Genomic DNA, 21,491 nt, shown 5'->3' with positions numbered 1-21,491 from the left:
GGATTGAGAGAAAGCCAGTCAAGATTTACAAGCTTTTGGGAAGCCGCAAGTGTTTGAAAAGCAGAGCAGAGCAAGCGGAGTAAAGAAACCTTCAAGATGCCAGGAAACGACCTGCGATCCTCCCGGGTGAACAGCCAAGTTGGGGAATAGCAGAGGAGGAATTGGTAACAGCCTTGCGCTGTGAGGAAAAAATGAAAGACATTCATTTAACACAACCAGTGAGTTATCGAGGGCAACAAGTCTGGTTGATGTTAAAGGGAAAGTCTCTGTGATTTGAAAGTTGAAGGTTGCGCATGTACCAGTAAAACGCAAATGGAGAAAGCAATTGTTAAAAGAAAAGGATACAAAGTAGCAGAGTGATCCTGCCAGAGGAAGTCGCACATTCGAAAGTCTCTGTAAAAATGTTATGAACTTTTGAAATATATTATAAGCAGGGAACAAAGGAAAGAAAGTTGACTAAGAGGAAAATGAAATGTGAAATGTGACACAAAGGCAAAAGTAAAATATAAGAACTAAAAGGCTAAGAAGGCAAGTGAAGGAGAATAAGAACCACAAGTACCAAGAGGCATTGGTGCTGCAAGAGAAGATGTGAATTGTAAAATTTGCCAAGAGGCCAAAAGTAAAATATAAGTACTACAAGTACCAAGAAGCATTGCTGGGAAAGAAATACCAAGAAGTATTGGTGTTGAATATGAACTTTGGAAAATACAAAAGAGAATAAGAACTGCAAGTGCCAAGAGGCATTGGGGGAAAATAAATAACAAAAGGTATTGGTGTTACACCTGCACTTTTGAACAGGCCAAGGGGGCAGACTAAAGAAAGTGAGAATTAGGAGTACCAAGAAGTATTGGTGTCATGGATTGTGAATGGAAGGAACATTGAAATAGAGGGTGAAGTGGTCATGCAGAGCTCCATGTAATTCCTTCCAGTTTTGAAAGTCTTCGACAGTGGGAGATCTTAGATAAAACGTGGGGAAGGGAACCCTCACGAACAACAAGACAGGCTTTAGCCCGGCAGAGGGAAGCCTGTGTAGAACGGTGAGAAATTGAGAGCATATGAACTGAGTAATGATGGCAAGATGGGTGAAGCCTAAGGAAGTGATTGAACTACCAGAGATTGAAAGCCTAAGATTGAACTGTTGAACTGTACCAGTAAGCCAAAGTGTGCAAGACTGATGGAACTGTACCATCCACCTATCCTTTTAGTAAGAGACTCTCTAGAACCTGTGGGGTTGAACCTGGGTAAGGAAGTTGGTACTGAAGCCCTTCAGACATTTATTTTTGACACATTACTTTCCTTTTTGTATTCCCTTAGCACATTTGTTATCCCATTTTGCAGTTAGTGCCAGTTAGGAATTCTACCATCCCAATCAAATTTGTAAATAAAGGTTTTCAAAACTTGTATCCATTGCGCCTGTGTCTACTGCTCAATACCATGCCTGCCTCACAGATATGTTTTAGGAAAATATTTAATGTGAAATATGACAATATTATGCATATGGAAATGTTTAAACAGCAACTGTAGTGACAATGATTTTAATTAACTTTTTTCTTTATCTTGTATTGTTTTGTAATTCTGTATCGATGAATTGTAAAGGTAAGGGTGTCAGGCAGGGATGCGTCTTTGCTCCTTGTCTGTTTAACCTTTACCTGTGAGATATTGCTGAGCACACGAAATCAGCAGCACTCACTTCACCTGTAGTCAACCAGTATAGGCTGTTTGGGCTGTCATATGGCAATGATTTTCTCCTTTTTTACCTTACACCAGTGGGCCTTCAAAGACTCATGAACGCTTTCTTTGCCTACACTCAATACCACTCCTTCTTGATCAATCCAGCTGGGACCAAGATCTTACAGTGCACTAAGGGCCTCTCTAGAGCAAAGTTTAAGTGGTGCATTGGAACTGAAGCTATAATGAAAGTAAATTCAATGACATACTTGGGATTCCTAATCCAGGCAAACCCAGGTATGACGCAGCTGATAACCTGGGTAAGATAACAGACTATCGGCCTAGTAAACCAATTGGTACGAGTGGATCACCGATATGGAAACTTGACACTGATACCGACCTTAAAATATTACGAGGGTAAATTCGTCCTTAAAATTATTTATGGGACGGAAATCTACTCGTTATCTGTAACCGACATTCTGCTCCATCTTCAAGGTTTGTCCTGGCAGAGGGTGTTGGGTGTGCCCAGCGCAGTTCCCATTGACATCATACGGTATGATCTTGGGATAACCTCTTTGTAAGCCCGCGTTGAGTAGAAAAGGTTATCCTTACTCGGGAAGATATTGGTCCCTGAGGGGGGGGGTTCTCTCTTCGAAGACCTAAAAAACATTTCGGCCGTATGAGTAGTTCTTGGCTTAATGAGATCTTCGAACATTGTGTACTGGTCTTGCTGAATGTAGATGGCTCATTGAAAGAACTATCTGAAGACCCAGAGCGGGTTAAGAGATTATTATTTGACCATGAAAAAATGCACGCCTATTCCTTTCTCCCATCTAAAATTGGACCATAAGAAATTGGGAGTTCTTGCTGCATTCTTGTCCGTGTATTCGGCAAGGTAGGGTGCAACGCTCTTTTTTTTAGCTTTCATTGGAACCTTGCATCGACAAAAGAAATTATGCATAGATGGGGACTTATTGCTGGTAACTGGGTCGGGTGTCGGTTTTGCCAGAATGTGGCAGTATATGAAACCATGAAACATGTATTTATTACCTGTCCAACATTGAACAGTTTGAGAGCAATACGTCTACAAATGTTTGTGCCTCTCCTAACTATCGGGGATTTTGAGAAGATCTGGTCATTGTGTTTATCTGGTCACTTAACCTCTACAGTAATTGCTATAGTCACTTTTATTAAAGCACTTAGGTCGGATGAGGGATGAATGAAAAGGGGTCATTGCCTGCTTTTTAATTGCGTTTTTATTGGGAATATGTAAGCTTATTTGCTTGGTGGTCATAACTGTGTTCTTTCTTTTTTAATTGTGGCAATGAGTTTGGAATTAATGTGTGAATCTGCCGCCTGATGCAGCTCCTTACAATAAGTATGTAATTGATGCTTTGCTTTTTAGTTTTTATTACTTTTTTTTAGTTTTTGTTTTGCCTGTCCTTTTGTATTTCAGTTCTGAATTGTTAAAGTTAACGGTTAACTTGTGTAACCATAACACAATAAAAGATGTCCAAACCACACACCAACAAAAAATAAATGAATATATCGGGTTGATAATATATTTTGCAATGACCGGACATTTACATTGTAGTGTTCCACTTGGGTCTGAGTATTAACCGCGGAGTGTAGGAAGTCGGATATTGGTTCCCTGTGTGCAAGGTTTGCTTTTAGCCATGGTAGTTGAATTGATGGCTCAACAGCTCATAGTTTAGGGTTTCCTAAATTGGGAAATGATTGGGGAGTGCTGGGATATTTACAAAACCTATTAGTTTCAGTAAAGTTAAACGAATCATGCAATTACACCTGCGTGCCCGGCATGTTTGTCTGATAGGTTATGCTGTGTCACTGTCTAGGAGAAAAGCATTCTGCCCTGTGCCCATAATTGATAGACTTGGGATCCATTATTCTAGGCCGTGAGTATGCACTACCCATGCATACAGTTACTTAATGTATACTGTTTAAGTTGACATACAAAACGTGTTTCTGAAGTTGGCGATTGTTCCATAGCTCTATAGTGCCAGACAAGAGTTGGTCACCTACCTAGAGTTTACAAACCCTGATCCAATTCCATAGTTGCCAGACTGCCAATAAATGCTATACCTCTGTGGCCGTGACTGTCCAGATAAACGCTAAAGGAAGGTTGGTGTTCACATTTTTAAAGCCTGCCTTGTTTTAAGAAGGGTTTGCTGTCATCCATTCGAAAAAAGAACCCCAATTTGTTTACTCCAAACCCTCCCTGCAATCCTTCATTCTGACGAATTTCTATACCGACTATATAACAAAGATCCATTTGATATGGTAAGTAAGTGAGGGGCACGTGCTTGCAATCCCTCAGGGAGGCAGAGGAATTATTTCGATATCACCAGGGTTCGCAATTTTATGGTGGTCTTCACAAAGTGGAAATTAGAAATTCTGTTGACCACCCCATCCCAAAGAAACAGGTAAGCAACTGATGGAAAGGCATTCTCTAGCCCAAAAGCAGACCAGAGGTATCATCAAGGTGAAACCCTATTTCACCTCATCCTACATGCACCATTTTGGAATATTGAGTAGCCCCACGGTTCTTTAATTTAATTTTGTTTTGTTCGCAGAGGCATATGTAAAACACTATATATATTAAGTGTCCTCCAAAATGTGCTCTGTGATCAAGCAGCCGGAGGTCTGTGAAACACATTGTACCATGTGCGTTTTTACCACTTGTGATGAGGATTAAAGATTAAAAAAAAAAAATCACATAAAAAAATCTTGTGTCTACTTCCATATGGCAATTAAGCCGAGGATTTTTTGAGCGGCGCCTCTGGAATGCAATTCGAAGTGTATATTTGTGCACTTTTTCTCTGTTTCTAATGTATATAAAAAAATAGTGTGGTGGTCGCCGCACTATAGTTGAGTATTGAGTACCATAGGAAATCTAAACAATCAATTGCTAATAACATTTGACTCGTATGACGCACCAACACCCCCCCCCATGACTAGAAATTGTGGTAAACATCAGTTAAATAATAAAGTTATTGAGAAAACAAAAAAGGTAGTTTTGACCTAGTCCCCATTCATTTTCCCATAGAGGAAAAAGGCCAATTACTGCTCCAGCGCACAGTGAAAACTGCAGGACGGAATTGGACAAGGTACAAAACGACTTTGGCACGAAGCGGGGGTGGGAGATCTGGGGTTATTGCGTTTCGTACTTTTTTAAATATTTGACCGAGAAGGGGGTGCCCCCTTCTCCCAAAATTCTTGATATCACTCATGGTGCATTGCAGTACACAAGGTTTTCAGGACTGGAAAAATGCGGTGGGAAAAAACAAAGAAATGCCATCAGACTAGAGGTGGGAGATGGGGGTGAAGGGAGAGAGGAGATGTGAAATTTGGGAGCGGTAGGGAACTAGGGACCAAGTTAACAGTACAAACGTTTTCTCGTAGTCCCAGTTATTTGGTGAGATAACTGCGGCAATCAAAGAAAATGAGATTGGGAATGAAAGTGCTTTGTACTCTGGAAGATAGCTCAGGGGCAACGTGCTCGCCTTGGAAGCAAGATGACACGGAGCAACACAGGTTCGATCCCCGGGTCTGCGTTTAGAAACCTCTGGGTATTAAGCGCGTTATAAATAACCTATCATATCAAGTGCGTCATGGCAAACCAGGAGTGATGGTGAGAATGGGAGATTGCTGGGGAGGTGATGAGAACTTGAGGGGAAGTGGGGGGTGCATGTTAGAAGGAGGGGAGTTGGTGAGTGCCTTGGTGGGCAAGGGAACATATTTCTTTTATTTCTTTTCCCGATAACCTCAGTTATCGGATAGCAACAAATAACCACAGTGATCTGTAGTACATTGCAATTATAACTGCGGTTATGAGGAAAGCCGTTTTAAAAAAAAAAAAAAATGTTAACAGCTCCTGTGAGGTGAGGGGTGGAAAGTGGCCATGGCCAAAGGTCATGGCGAGTGGGCTGGAAGGGTTTTAAAATGTACAGTGGGCATGGCCAAAGACCCTGCTCACTGGCCAGGGCCTTTGGCACTGGCTAGTGGGCCCAAAAGAAAGTGGGGAAAATGTGCAGTGGCCACAGCCGAAGGTCATTGCGAGTGGCCCGTTACTGCTTTAAAATATAGTGTGCATGGCTAGAAGCTGTGCTCACTAGCTTGGTCTGAAGGGCCTAATTATTGGGCCTGAAATATTGGCGGAACATATACAGTGGACACTGCCAAAGGCCATGGCTAGTGGCCCGGTACCGCTTTTAAAATATATTGTGCACGGCTAAAGGCCATGTTCACTTACCTGGGTTGAAGGCCCTGGCTATTGGGGCTGAAGTATTGGGGGAACATATAAAGTGGGCACGGCCGAAGGACGTGGACACTGGCACAGAAAAAACTATAGTATAACAAAAACCCTTTAAATTCACAGAAAAGTCTTTTTAGTTAAAGTTTAGTTAAGTTGGCCAGATTTAATGCAACAAATCCCTTGAATTCAGCGGATTTGGGAAGTCATGCCTGGCTTAACTTGGCGTGTTCCTGTTGCAATACCAATACAAATACAAGCACGCAATATATATATATATATATATAATTCACAATAACATACAAAATGGCATTATGAGGGATATAGCATTATAAGTATTATAAGGGGACATCAATGGGAGCGTGCCGAGTTAAGCCACTCATGACTTCCCACATTTGCTGAATTTCAAGGGTATTGTTGCGTTAAATCCGCTGGTCAACTTAACTAAACTTTTATTTTTATATATATATATATATATATAATTTTTTTTTTCTTTTCACAACACCAAGAAAGTTATGGTGGGTTTAAAAAGGTTTGGAAAAAAAACTTTTCGCCTGAAATGTGAAAAGTAGGAACATCCATTTCAGTCGAGTTACACACTCCACAGCACCCCTAGTAGCCATCCTTTTCCCCAGGAAATTGTCTTTGTCTAAGAGGGCAGTGCTATTTTATGATTGGCTTAATCAACCCAAGACCTGGTTTCACCCTTATTAGGGATCATCAGTGGAGTAAAGTCCCGACAGCCTTGTGGCTGGAGCATTTGGACATGTTTTCACAACACCAAGAAAGTTATTGTGGGTTTAAAAAGGTTTAAAAGCTGACATTCGATGAATTCGTGGGAGATAACGAAAACAACTACCAGAATGCAATGCTTTGTTAAATGAAAACAGAGTGCTGGGAAATGGGTTACTCTTGTCGTTTTAGTTATTATGCCACTTATCACATCTGTGCAGCTCTTCTACACGTTATTAAATGAATGGCTGTAACTATTTTCATAGGATCGAGTGTATGCCTCTTCGTAAGCCTGATCTTGGCATGGATGACGAGTCCTGGGATAACAGCTCGGCAGAATTTGAGCGAAGGTGCCGGCTGGGCAGTGAAGTTGGCAGTTTATCTAGATCTGCTTCCACTGAGAAATGTGAACGCCTGGACAATCTCCAGATGAAATTAAATCTTTCTAATGTGAGGTAGGTGTTTCAGAATATTGATTGATGTACATTTTCCTTTGATAGCCTAGTTAAAAACAAATGTTTATTTTTTAATCTCAAACCTAATCTCAACTTGTTTATGCAATTAAAACGAATTTACTTGAATATAGCATGGAAATAAAATAAATTACCACATTCCTGAATCTATAAAACCACAAATGTTATGTAAACATTTCCCAAATGTGTCGGGAGTCCGTCTGAGAATGAAAAAGGCCCAACAAACTGTTCAATGCGTTGATGCCAATTCAGGGAGTCTACAACAGTAAGGTGGTGGCCATCTCTGCCTTACCAAAGAATACATCCTTTTTTACAAGATACAGTAGAGCAATGCTACAGTTCTCTGGACTGGATACTAACCCATACCTATGCTTATGTGTTGGGCTTTCTCTGTGGTGCGCACAACTGTGGCTCCACATCTGGATTATCATTTTCAACTTGGAATCAAACCCTGATTTTTTAACTTTTGCCAAGTGATCCATCGAATGGTAGAAAAAAAGTGTCTATGGATTTGACTGGAATTTTGGGTCCAAGCTGTCCCAGTGGACAATACCAGACTCATTTGCAAATGGCAATAACTTGCCTGGTACAGCACAGAGCGAACAGGTGATTGTAGACCCTGATCAGTGGGCAGCAGCTTCAATTTGTCCTTGTTTGTTCTAAAGAAATGGGCTCAAACCTGTGGTTGATGTTAGCGTAAAGCAGCACTTTCATTTGAATGCTTACATAAGTAATGTAAGATATACCACTCTGCCACTATTGGTGGCCTCGCTGCGCTTGGTTCTAAGAGTAAAAGGGGGGGTTGGTATGGTTAGCTGCTGATGTGGGAGAGTGCGACAGGGCTAAACGAGAGCTTTAATCGTGACTCGGACACTGTTGATGTGCTAACGGCTAGGCCAGTGGTGGACTTCTGTGGGGGGGGGGAGGGCTTTGTGTGTGTAGTGTAAGGTGCTAGGAGCTCTTAGTGGTCAGTTGGTCGAGGGAAGGCGAGAGTATGCCTTAGAAAGCAAAAAAACCTGATGAAAAGTTTGAAGCAAATCCCTTTCAAAAGGATCTCGGTCTGATGTGCCATTTTAATGTAAGCCATGTGTTAACTTTTCTCAGCTCCAATTGTTGATCACCTGTTTTGGATACTGAATAGCAGTTTATAGACACCTTCCTTCTATTGCCAATGCAAAAGAAAGATGTGCTGTATCCGCACTTACTGTGTGAGGGCAATAAGCATTAGACACGCCAAGGATGGAACCCGATCATGTGAAGGGAGGCATGTCTCCAATAAAAGCAGGAGACCCCGAGAGCAACTAAATGGATGGACCAGTGGGTGCTTCCTGATAGTAACCTGAGACCGATGTATCATGTAATTACCAGATAACCTGACCAACCTTATGAAGAATAAACCTAGGTCAACCGAGGCAAAGCTTCAGTCATCTCTGTGCTAAAATAGTTGCCCATCTTCAATTTTATTTGTTCATGGTCCCCCGCATCCCTTACCCCCTGTTCTCTCTATGAACTAGTTATACAGTGGGTGGCCTAGGGGTGGCAGGAGGGAATCTGACACATCTCCTCCCGAAAGACCAATAATCTGAATCCTCGTCAGACACTCTCATGTTGGTCCCCTGCGTCCCATCCCTCTCCAGGAAGACCATACCCACCATCTTCGACTTTCCTTCTATTGGCTCTGGTGAAAGCAGTTTCCTGTGCGACTGTGGTGGGGCTGCACCCACCTCTGGGGTCTTCTGCTCCAGTGCTGCCAGTAAGGTATGTCCTGCTAGAGCTTCTGCTGTGATGGCAATGGAAAACCTTTTACATTTCCACCGCCATGACTCCACAATGCTGAACTTCAGCTTTTAGAAACAGTTGCTGATGGTTTCCATCAGCTACAATAAAAATGTTCTCTGCACACCATCCTATTTTGGTGATTATTGGGTACATGTATGGTTTGTTTAATTTGTGTTTTTCTTTTATGTTGGTGAAATATACACACTGTCTTGTGCCAGCAGTGTCTGCTTTCTGAAAGTTGACAGTGGGGAGGAGGTTCCATGGGGGCCATGTAAAGGGTCAACAGAATATAACAATGCAGGTTTTCAGACGTGTAGAGCACTTTGTGCACCGGCTGAAGGATTTTGAAGCCTGGCCTCTGGACTCCTAACAAGGCAGTCATCCTGTTTGGAGGATGTGAACAAGTTGATTTTACCATACAATACGCCCCGGGGTCATGTGGCGGATGTTTCCAACAGGGCTATGTGCCAGACCTGTGTGGTCTTGAAAGGAAGCAGGAAAAAATATGTTTTCCTAAACCAACTCCTCTGAAGTATCTGTGTGTGTTTTAAATCAATGAACTGTACCTTGTGTGCCCTACACCAGATGTAGCAATACTGAGAATCCCATGGCCATATATTTGATCACAAAGGGAGCGCCTGCCAAATATTCAGATCCTGTCCGCTCCTCTTCGCTTACTCTTCAGGAAAAGCGATAAAACGAATCTTGGTCACTTTTGGCTGCCATTTGTTTAAGGTCCGAGGTAGCTGTTTAAATGGTGCCAATGTCCTACACTCTGTGCTTGATAAACTAGGAAGGGTTCAAAATGCTGCCAAAAGGCTGATCTCTGGCCTCTCTAAAAAGATCTTGTGTGAAGCCAGCCAGGCTCTTAATTGGCTGAACCTACGGGATAGAATTACATTCCAAATTGACTGCATAACCTTTAAATGTGTCAATTTGGTCGTCAGTCTCTTAGAACAAGCCTTTGTTGCTATAACCCAACCAAGTCCTTAAGACGTCCTATTAGGACGCTCGTTTCCCCTGATTCAAGCTTTCTCCCAAAAATTGGTCGGTGCTTCGCAGACCAGGCTGCTAAAACCTGGCAAGTGCTACCCATACATCTGCATACACTTGAGTCACTTGCAGCCTTTAGGTCCCAACTACAATCTTGCATGACTAGTAGTAGGATCTCACCGATTCTCAAAGTCCCACTTCTAAAAGCAGACTGGTATTGGCAGTCTAGAAAATATACAAGAGGTACCCGCTATTGTCTGTATCCAAGCTTCCCCAAGTTCCAAACTGACAGCTGTAATGGCCTTAGCGGAGGGGAATGGGGAAGCAACACACCCTCAATGGGGCTTTTCAATCTGAGGGCATGCCAAGTTTTAGCGCCCTGTTCTACGCCATGATGGAAGATCTGCTTTTGTTGACTCGCTTGATAAAATCTGGGCTAAATTTACGCTGGTTTCATAGGCTTTTGACCCATTGAGTGCTTTCAACGTGTGTGGGTGCATGGATACGTAAACGTGTGATGTCTGTTGCAGTGGCGACTCCTTGTTCTTATTGTTAGTGTTTCCATAGCAAGAGGCCATTTTGAGATGCGTATGACTTTGATGCTTTTTGACAGATCTTTTTGAAACTTGGCAAGAAAGCTATGCATGCTCTTCGGAATACTGAATTGTACGTCGTCCCGTCTAGAGTTCTTGGCGGGTGGAAAAGGTTGCAGTTCACAAATTGATTTCTTTTGCTGTCCTACAATGTTGCGCGAGGAGCGTCTGCCTGGCCCCGAGCGCATCGTCTTCAAAACTTTGTGAAAAGCTGCCTGGGCCCTTTAAAAAATTAAATAAAAAAATAAATAAACCCCAAATCGTACAGTATGTTGACGCCAATTTGTATATTGGCCATTACATTCACAGAACTGTTTTTTAAATGTAGAAACTACGATTGGATTGGTTTAAAAAGTCAGTTTGATGGGATCTCTAACGATCCATAGATATTTGCAGATCCTTGCATCACAAAATGTGGCCATTCGCTATTCACCTGAACATATTTTTTAAAAACGTCGTTATTGAAGCTGCAGATCCAATGTGGGACTCGTGGATGCAGTGCAGTAAAATGTTAAATAAAGCATAAGCGACCCTCAAGGGCATGTTTTCACCCAAAGGTAAGGGGAAGATATGACCTTTTTTTTTATATATATAAGTAAAACTGCCCTTTTCTTTTTGGCTGCCAAATCTGCTACTCCAGCCCAGGTATTTGAGCAGGTCCTGCCACTTGCAGCGGCTGTGGTCAGAGCTCCGAGGTCTGATACCTCGCCTGCTTTGTACCGGCCCTCTGCACATTTTGGGGGTGGGACCAAGCTTGATTTTCATATAGTGTTCTGTTCCAAATTGGCAGGCTGTCAAATGGTTGGAGGGCTTCCCAGAGCAATTACAGAGGATCTAATTAATTCAAAACCTTCCACACATTGACATTCAGTTTTGCAAATGGTAAGAATGCGCAACATAGGGTTAACTACTTCTAGCTGCGAGTTGCTTAAAGGAAGTTCCAAACACCTTGCTGCACGGCCAAAGCACATTTTGTAATGTATAGACATGGGATTGGCTGGTGCATGCCTTTCAGAAGTAGTTCTTGAATGAGAAGTGTTCCACTGATTCCTCAGGAGGGAATAATCCAAATGCAGGCTCTATACTGTTTCACAACCGGGTGACCGAAGCAAAACAAAAAAAGTACTTTGTGTTCCCGCCGCCCCCCCACCAGCAGCAAAAGGGGCAGAGAATATATGCATCTTGAGAAAACAGATCTAGTAAAAAAAATATATATCACTTTGGTTATCTGAAATGAAATGCACATCTGTTATGTGTTTCTCTGTAGCGCACGTGAATCCATAAACAAATGGGTGATTGCTTAAGCGAAAATGCATATTCTATGATGCGTGAGTTGAATGCAGTTCACAAATATGGACCAGTATATGATTCCATTGAATCCTAATGGCACATATAGTGCAATTGGAAAGTCGTAAATCCCTTCTTTGACATCACTGCAGTGAAATGTGAAAATCATATCTCAATGAAGCGACATTCCACCCTCGCCCCCTACCTTTTGAGTGACCCCAGAATATTTTCTCAGCCGGTTCCTTCTCCCACTGCTTCATCCAATACCTCACAGCAGTCCTGACTCACTTAGAAGAAAGGACCTTACTTTCTTAAAAATGCCAAATGTGTTTACCTACACCCATATACAACATAAAATTGTATGGATGACCATAATCCAAGGGGAAATATTCCACCTCAGGGTTCTGAGTCACATCATAGATATTTAATAGAGAGCGAATGCACAGATTCAGTTGCGACTCTGAACCCTCATCTACAAGAATATTTCTCCATAGCTGATTGTGACCAATGTACAATTCTATACATGGTCTTCCATGGTTTATAAAGCAATAAAAACTGAAGTGCCCAAATACATGTTTTTTTTGTTGCACTTGAAATAAATGGGCGAGGAAGAGATCCACATGAAAAGCAATGGAGATTTAGTATATAGTTACAGACAGTGGTGGATTCCGGCATCCCGCTGCCGTAGGATCTTTCTCCGGCAATCCCAGAGTGAAACAGTGAGGAATTCTACCATCTACATGGTGAGTGTGCGCGCGCCTTGGCTTTTTGAAATGTATATTTAAATGGAATGATGTGTGGGGCTAAACCATACACATTTTGCTATGCTCACACCACGACAAATGTGAAGACCTGCTTACTCTGGGTGGACACAACCTACAGACACAGTCTGCCCTGTCATATTTAGTTGGAATGTGACAGCCAGGAGTGCACTGTCATCTCCAGGAAGGGGGAGGACCACGCTTCCCCCTGCCATGGCCATCCTGATTAACTAACAAAGGCTCCATGGATTTGCCCTGCCGCTGGTGGAAGCAATTAACTTGCCAAAAGAGGGTACCCTTAAACCGGCCCGCACAGGGCCTGGCTGCAGAGGTTAACAAAGGAGACCCGAAATCCAACAACCTTTCATTTATAACTGTGGCAACCTGAAGCCAGCTCCCGCCCACTGTATAAATGACTGAGCTGTCATGTTTGGTACTGCTGTTTACAGTAAGCCAACCCGCTGGGGGAACCCCATTTATAAGGGATGAGAATGTGGTTTGCAGGAGGCAGAGAGGCTGATTTTGCGGCAGCTTCAAGGGAGACCTGCAGCTTTAGCAGGGACCACATAGAGAGGACCATTAACCAGAGAGACTATTTGATCAACAACAGACAAGACAATGAGGGTGACTTAGTATCACAAGGGAGTGTGACCAGAGCACTTTCTGCTGAAAGAAGCATTCCACCATTTTAGTTCTGGCGCATACCTTGTTCCTGTTTTCACCCCTTTACCTTTCCTGTGCAAAGCACTGTGGTTACGACCTCATGCATATAGGAGATGTTTGGTAGGGGCTCAAAGAATGGTTAATTAAGTTAAGCTTAGCCTACGCCAAGCACTGTGGCCCTCATGGATTTAAGAGGGCTGGAGCCCCTCTTAAAGCAGATTCTGAAGGCTTCACAAAAAGCAGCAAGAGGAACTCGGTCTTGGACCCTGGGTGAAGGTACAGTCTGCCTTACAGCTTCTGCCAGTGAATGAAGGCCAGGAGATACAAAGTGGGAAGCAAGGTCCCTCCCCTAAAAATATTCCAGGGAATGGAGGGAGATACAGACCTCAGAGGAGTGATTTCTTTTTTTTTATAATCACAATATTGAAAACAAAGCATAAAGAAACTCTATGAAAACCTCCAAAATGGCTGTTCAGGAGTGTGCCATCCCTTTCAGCAACAAAATCTGTATCTTCACTATGTTTAATAAATACAACATATGCTTCACTGTGGCACATGGCTTCACTCTGCCTGTCGCCCTATAGTCAAAGCTAAAAGTATTGTATACTTTAACACTTTTTGCTTAGATAGAGCATAGACACATTTTCTTATGTGCCGCTCTGCATGTAGAATAAAATAAATTGTAGCCCCTTCTTGGAAGTACAAAATGCATCCGGCACAATCTAAAGGATGCACTGGCACAGCCGATCAGTACTTGACACATACCCAAACATATCAAGTAAGATGTAGCACCCGTGACACTGGCCACCCTTAAAAATGTCATCAACTCTAGTACTTTGTCTCAATAAATCGCGGCTATACCTTTTGCGCAACATGTGTGATCTTTGGCGTAAACTCAAATACTAGCGTCACATTGCACACTAAAAATATTTCATCAACTTTATCAGCAACGTGAAGCTAAAACACTGCATTGTGCAAATATGCTGCATCTCAACAAGACAAGTGCCCCAAAAGTACATTCAGGGTTTATTTAATATTTAATTTAATGTTTGGAATGGCTATAAGGGTGGGGCCAAGCTTTTATATTGAAGTGTCTGATCGATTTTGCAAGTGTCTGATTGTGTGAGCGCCTGATTGATTCTGTAGCAGCGCTATAAACACTAAACACTTACAAAACCCTCTACATATTTTCAACTTCTTCCAAAGCATTGTTGTCAAAATCTCAAAAACAGCACATACACAAACACACATAGAATCCGGTGCTACCAACATCTTTGCGCTATCCTAGCTGACATGCATAACCACAGAGCATTCTAAGTAAACTATACATTTTCAAACACGTAATTAAAAGCACTGCGCTGTTTAGTTAAAAATGCACAGCCTGTCTCAGAAAGGGCCTGTCTCATGGCATGAGTCAGATAGGCTAGAAAAATACAAAAACAATACATTAAAGTATTGAAATACCCCCCACACTCACCATTTTGCTGTTGTCGAAATAAAACTGTGAATAAACAGCAGGCCCAACTTCCAGTTAAAAGGCTCTGCAAGTGTTCCTTAAGTGTCCACAGACCTACCATCAAACCCAGCCGAGAAGCAAGGTACCCTGTAGAGCTGAAATCACATTTCCCAGGTGAATTGGCCGCTGTCCGCAGGGGTGCCACAATCCATGGCTCGGACACTGTGGTTGACAGTAGCCCTGCTGGAGTCACAGACCCCTTTTAAGGGGTGAAAGCTCAATGTTGTTTCAGTATCAAGAATGTATGCACAGATTTATGTTTTTGTTTAGTTTGCAGAAATGGAATTCTTATCAACAAAACGCAGCATAGTATTTCATGCGTACTGCTTCCTATGTGTTATAGCAGCATCTAAAAATAACCTCACCCCTGTTCATGCTTCCTGGGCCAATGCCATTTTTCTTATCAACAGAAGCACACCATTCCATTTCCTGCATACTCGGCAAGAATTAGCGAGTGTCACCCTAGATTGTGAACGTTAACTTCCTGTATCCTTATAGCAACATCTAAAATTAAGTTCAGCCTGCAGCTGCTTTCTGTGCCGGCCTTCAGTCATAAGCTAAACATAGCTGTGCTAATTACCATTGGTTTTAGTTAGTAAACATGATCTAAATATAAAGCCCATCTGTGCTTTCTCCTGATGTGGATAAAATGACACTTTGTGTGTCAGCACATTCCTAGGATTCCCATGGTCTTGCCATAGATATAAAAAAAAACTGGAGTGCTGTTCACAGGGGGAGCACAAGATGCTTTAGACCCTTAGAAATAATAGTTTGCCTTTTGTACGTGCTCTGGGAAGCACACCATTACTTCTAAAATTAACTGCTTTTCATCATTTACACTCTGTATCAAAGCCAGTTCATATAAGATTGGTATACATTTTTATATCAAAATTGATATCAAACATTTTGATATCAAAAGGTTCGGTGAAGTTTATATAAAAATGTGAATGAGTATTTTATATCAAAACAAGATACATTTGTATATACATTTCTATATCAAAAAATATTTGTTTTGTATACATTTTATACCCCAAAATATGAATTGTTATCTTGCATTTTATTTAAATGTATACATGAAAAAATATTTTTTTTATATAAAAATGATATTAATATTATCATTTTCCGCTTCCTGTTAAGTTTATACAAAAAATATTGGGGTTCAACAAAATTGCTATCAAAAACATTGGAGGGCTTATCAATTTAATGTACAATTTATATCTGCTTCCTATTACCCCAGGGCAGAAACCCTACGTGACGTCAGCAACGTGCCACTCTGCAAAGCCCTAGATTCACAGTCCCCGTCTTCAGAGCTCACTTCACTCTCGGTGCTTGACCAAGCAACATCGTCGAGCGCTGTTCCCATCATTATATAGATTTTATGTAAAATGTATATTCACTTATATCAAAACCTAACAAATTAGAAAACACTTCCTATAAAAATATACATTTGATACAAAATCAATATCAAACATTGTTGAAATCATTTTTACATCAACTTTATTTTGTTTATATCGGAGCACATCAAAAGGGGGTGGGACTAGGACTCGAAACAGGGGGCTTGACCACCTGTCAAAATTTAACATGAGTCAAAAGGGGACTCCGTCTACTACTTTCATTCTTTTGACATACTTTGTTTTTGGCTTTTGACTCTTCAAGTCTTCCCATTCTCTTTACCCTTTTCTGCAGGGCATGTCTCAGGATTTATACAGCACGGTGCAGGATAAAATTTGCAGGGGGACCCTAATTTATATATTTTTTCACATCCGTGACTTCACAGAGGAAACTTTAAAGAATGTTACATTAAGACGTTGCCAGGAGTAAGCTAGGGGACAAACTTTGTGTTGGCCAATATATGTGAATGGCCACTGTTGTTAGATATGAGGCAATAACGGGAGTGACTCTCTTTGCGAGTAGTGAACAATTTGAGCTGAATCGGTTATAGGGATTTATAATTTTGGCAGATAAAGTAATGTGAGATTAAATATTTTGCCCAGAAGCAACTACTTTGGTTAAGTGCCAAAGCCAGGATTTGGCACCAGTCTGCAACTAAGGCACATAACACATCTTTCCACATGTTGGTAATAGAAATGATTGTTTGCAACAGGTTTTATTTGGTATAAAAACAAAAAACACTTGACTTTGGGATGCAACACACAGTTTCTTTTGCACACTGAAGTAAACTTGTTTATGCAGCAGATGCATGAATTGCTTTTGGTTGTATGGTTTATATGTCAGGCCATACTGTCTAAACTAGCAGATTACGGTTATTTTGACTATCAAAAGAAATTAATCTCCAAGCAATGTGCAGGCGTTAACATTCAATGTTGCCATAGCGGACCCGGTCATGGATTTGTGGCAACGCCTGTGCTCGACACCGGCAGTCAATGTGGAACTCACAAAAAAGTATAAGTCGGCAAGAGGTGACCTTCTGTTCTTGAAGGCTTCTGGAACTCCAAAAAGTTGGTGGTGCAGACCGCAATGATTATGTCCAGGCCCTCTACCTCGAACCTCCCCACTGATATGGAGTCGAAAAAAGTTGACGCTTTGGCAAAGAAAGTTTTTGTCTCCGGGAGAATGCCTCTTAAAGCCATGAATACCTCTTTTGCCTTTAATTTCTCATGTCTTCTGAAGCACCATTTCAGAAGCATCTGTTCACCTCACAGAGGTAGAGGGCAAGAATACATTCTTTGAGATAGTGGCTGTTGGTAAGGAAAGGGCCTTTCCAGTGCTCCAAGTAGGTTTGGACAAAGAGGACTGTATGGATTGGTCCATGGACACCTTGACGGTCCTGCGCAGGTCTGCTTATCTGAGAGGCTCAGGGTTTTCCACAAATGTTCAGTTGAAGCTGTTGCACCTTGCTTTCGACAGAGTACATCTTTTTCGCCCCAAAGCTGATGAGTCACTAAAGTTCAAGGACTCCAAGCTCACAGCCAAATTAGAACTAGCAGTGTAGCAGCAGAATCCACGGCAGAGCTTTGATTTTGGGTCCAGAAGACAGGGTTACAGGAGATACTCCACCTTTACCAGAAGGGCGCAAGTGCCAGAGGTCAAATGGAGGCAACGTAGGTTCCTGCAGCCAGGTAGAGGAGGGTCAAGACAGTACACTACTGCTATAGCATCGATGTCGGCAGGGCCTCAAACTTCCTGGAGGTGTCCCCCATACTTCAGCAGATGCCGATCTTTTGAATATACCAGGCGTAAAGTTGACTTCAGGGTGAGGCAGATAATTTCCGGTCAAGGCAGCAAATTATTGGAACACGCTGAGACAAGATGAAAACTATCTTATTTTCAGGAAAGCACTGAAAACCTTTTTATTCCAATAAATTGTCTAGATCCAGGGCAAAACTCTTTGCCTAGTCAGGTCATCGAGACCTTGGACAGGTTTCAATCTGTGAATTTTGTATTGCCGGTCTCTCCTGCGCCCTGATGCCCGCGGGCTTTCGGAGTGTTACAAGCACATGCAATACAATACAATACTTACGCGATTGGAGGGAGAGTCTATGGGTTCTTGGGAAAATGGGAGGATATTACTTCTGATGTTTATTGAGTGGGGGTACTGCTTCCCGTTTGTGATGAGACCTTTGGATAGACCTCCACTTCGCTCCTGACAGCCGGAATGGGAGCTCCAGGAAAAGATGCAGGATCTTCTTTTGAAGGGAGCAGCCAAGGAATGAGGCTTGGGTTGACACTTCTGATATTTCCAGGCCTGCAAGAAAGGGGGAGGGGGAAGGACACATTCAGAATGGTGACGCTGATGGAAATTCTCCAGGCTCTTCAGTTTCAATACTGGCGGGTGTCGCTGAACCTTCAGGGTGCCTAATTTCATGTGCCTATTCACAGAAAGCACAGGTGTGTCCCTCATCTGGGATGCACATTACCAATTCAAGGGGCACCCTTTTGGCTTGACCTCCTCCCCCATGGTCTTTGCCAAGCTGATGACAGTAGTAGTGTGCCACCTCAGGAGAGCCAGTGACTTTGTGTTTCCATAATTGTACGATTTGCTGATCCGAGCACGGTCGCCAGAAAAGATTTTGAGGCACCTCGAGGTCAGCTGTTCAGTACAGCACGACTTTGTTTTCTCCCTGTACATACAGAAATCTGACCTCACCAGCGCAAAGGCCCCAGTTCATTGGAGCGTTCTTGGATACCCGGGAGGGTAAGGCTTTTCCTCACATGAAGAGTCACCAACATGGTGTACATGGTCAGTCTCTTCCATACTTCCAGCAGTCTTCCGGCATCAGCGTTCATGCGCCTACTGGGCCTCATGGAATCCTGTATTTTCCTGGTGCCACTGTCGAGACTCCGGATGAGGTCCTTTCAGTGACTTCTCAGGAGCCAGTGGTCGCAGTACTTCGGCAAGATGTCGGATGTCCTCCAAGTGTGAAGGTCTGTGGCCTGGCAAGACGGAGCGACAGAACAAATATGTTGGTGGGAGAAACTTTCTGGGCACCATGGCTGGAGGAGCAAGTTGTCACGGACGCCTCACTGAAGGCCTGGGGAGCTCATTGCGTCTCTCTGCAGATCAGCGGCCATTGGTCTCAGAAGGAGGAAGGCTACCACATCAATCTGCCGACGGGTTTTGTGCCTTTTCTGCAGGCAAAGCATGTCCTGTTGTTAACGGACAACAAAGCAACCCTGCATTACCTTAGCAAGCCGGGAGGCGTGAGATCAGTGCCCCTGTGCAGGGAGGCCATGCAGCTATAGTTCTGGATGCTAGAGAACAACGACTCGACCTCTGCAACTCACAGACCTTGACTGATGCACCGGCACTGTTGTACACAGTGCCGGTGCACCCGTCCTCCCCATTCCCAATCGGTCCTATGGGACTCAAATGGGAATGGGGAGTAATTTGTTCCCGGCGCCGGGCTATGGGGAATTACCGGGACCACCTGGGCTGTAATGCCCCGGTAATTCCCCATTGCCAGGCGCCGGAAAAAAAACGATCCTGGCGGCAGCCGTGCCATTTTTACCCGCACAGCTACCGTCAGGGTCGTAATGAGTCCTTGTGAATTGCAAGCGCTCTTGTAAAGCCTCTTGCCTGAAAGTTTTTAAAGAGCAGGTATCCCTGAATATTTTTACCAAAGGTGGTCTCAGAAGATCGATCTTCCAGCATTTTACCCTCCACCCCATCCTTCTAAGGACGAGCAGAGAATGCACAGGTTGGCTCCCAAGAAAGCGATGAGTTTTTACCTGTCCAGAATGGGCTCTTTCAGGAGGAGATGATCAGTTATTTGAGTTTTCACCATCGAGGTTGCGGCGAGCGGTTACAAAGCAAACTGTCTCTCGCTGGATAGTGCTTTGCATTTTGGAATGTTACCAGTGGGCAGGTAAGGCAGTTCCAGCGGGAGTTGGGGCCCACTCTACTAGAGGGGAGTGCCGGCCACAGATCTGTTGTGCAGCAACGTGGTCTTCTCTGCACACGATTGCCAAGCGTTGCAGCTTGGACTTAGCCCAAAGGGCCGATGCACGCTTTGGTAGAGAGGTTCTCCAATGTTTCTTGGTGTGACTTCCAACTCTCCATCAGCATGAACACTGCTTTGAGAGCTGTGGGAGAATCCAATCCATTGAAAGGGAAATTACGTACCAGTATTGCATTCTGTGGTCATGCTTCTATATGCCAATGACATGAGGAGCAGAGTGCTACGTAGGGAAAGCAGCAATTAGTTGCAAGGCTGTCTGCCTTCTTCTGGCTTCATTTCAAAGATTGAAAAATAGAAGAAAAATGTAGGCAAGCATTTAGTTGATTGCTGTTTGTTTTCATTGCCTTTCCCCATTATTGCATGTCTTTTCTCGCAGGCCCAGCCTTGGGGGTGGTGGGGTGAGTGGCAAACTGAGGTAAGGGGGTATAGTGCATTCCTTTAATACAGTGATTGAAGTCATGTCTGTTGTCGAGGAGTGGCGCGGCCGTATACAAGAAAGTGTCGACGATATTGAACGATATTACGCGCTCACACTGGATAATTATCAAGATGAAGAATTTACAGAAGCAGCATTTCTGTTAAGTAATTTCTCCTTTTCACGACTAGTGTGAAGTCCCAGGTGTGGAGGGAGGAGATGATCCATTTTCTGAGGGTTTAGTATTTCCAGTACTTTACCCTGCACTGCTTTGTGGAAGTACTAGCCTGGTAAACAGGTGTGGACTAAAATTACAAATGCTTGCACTGATAGCCTGAATATTATTAGTTTGTCTTGCAAGCAAGCCATTTTACTTTCAAGAGGGGGTCTTTCCCAAATAGACATACATTGCATGGTTCATCGCCACCTTTGAGGATTTCTGTATCGCTCTTTCTTTTACTCAAGGTGTTCTCATTCATTAAGGTTGACTTTGGGTTTCTCTCACTTTCATGCAGCTCCCTCTTTGGGAAGGTTATTCTTTCTTTCCTTGTATTTATTAAGACTTCACTTTAATTAAATGTGTTGTATTTCTACTTTCCTCCCCTCCAGGGAACAGTTTTGTTCTTTTCCCCCAAACTATCACAGTTCATATGTAACGATGATAATCCACTTGTATTCAACTTTCCTTCAATTAACTTTATAGGTTTCATGTTTATTTCATCACAGTTCCAATATAGTAACTCTTCTTTCTTATTCGTACTGAGATGACTTATTCATTCTAGACTATACTCTTCATGATTTTTTCCTGTGGCTCTGCGGTCCCCCGTTACCTTCTTTTTTGGAAACGGTCCTGGGACTCGTAAGGGTCAGGTGTTGCTTCGATTACTTTGTTGTACTTGCGAGCCGGCTTCCTCTGCG

General features: G+C 42.9%; 1 protein-coding gene across 2 annotated transcripts in view; it reads left to right on the top strand.

Annotated features, from left to right (window-relative positions):
• Positions 1-21,491, top strand: part of OCA2 (OCA2 melanosomal transmembrane protein) — a 1,377,074-nt gene that overhangs the window by 401,602 nt on the left and 953,981 nt on the right. For both annotated transcript variants that reach the window (XM_069636602.1, XM_069636601.1), the window contains one exon: positions 6,940-7,128. In XM_069636602.1, coding sequence (XP_069492703.1) covers positions 6,940-7,128 — 189 coding nt within the window. The remainder of the gene's footprint in view (positions 1-6,939; positions 7,129-21,491) is intronic.

This window comes from Ambystoma mexicanum, chromosome 7p (genome assembly GCF_040938575.1).
Source record: "Ambystoma mexicanum isolate Mex_15411 chromosome 7p, UKY_AmexF1_1, whole genome shotgun sequence".
NCBI classification, from domain to species: Eukaryota; Metazoa; Chordata; class Amphibia; order Caudata; family Ambystomatidae; genus Ambystoma; species Ambystoma mexicanum.
This window is presented reverse-complemented; position numbering and strand designations above follow the sequence as displayed.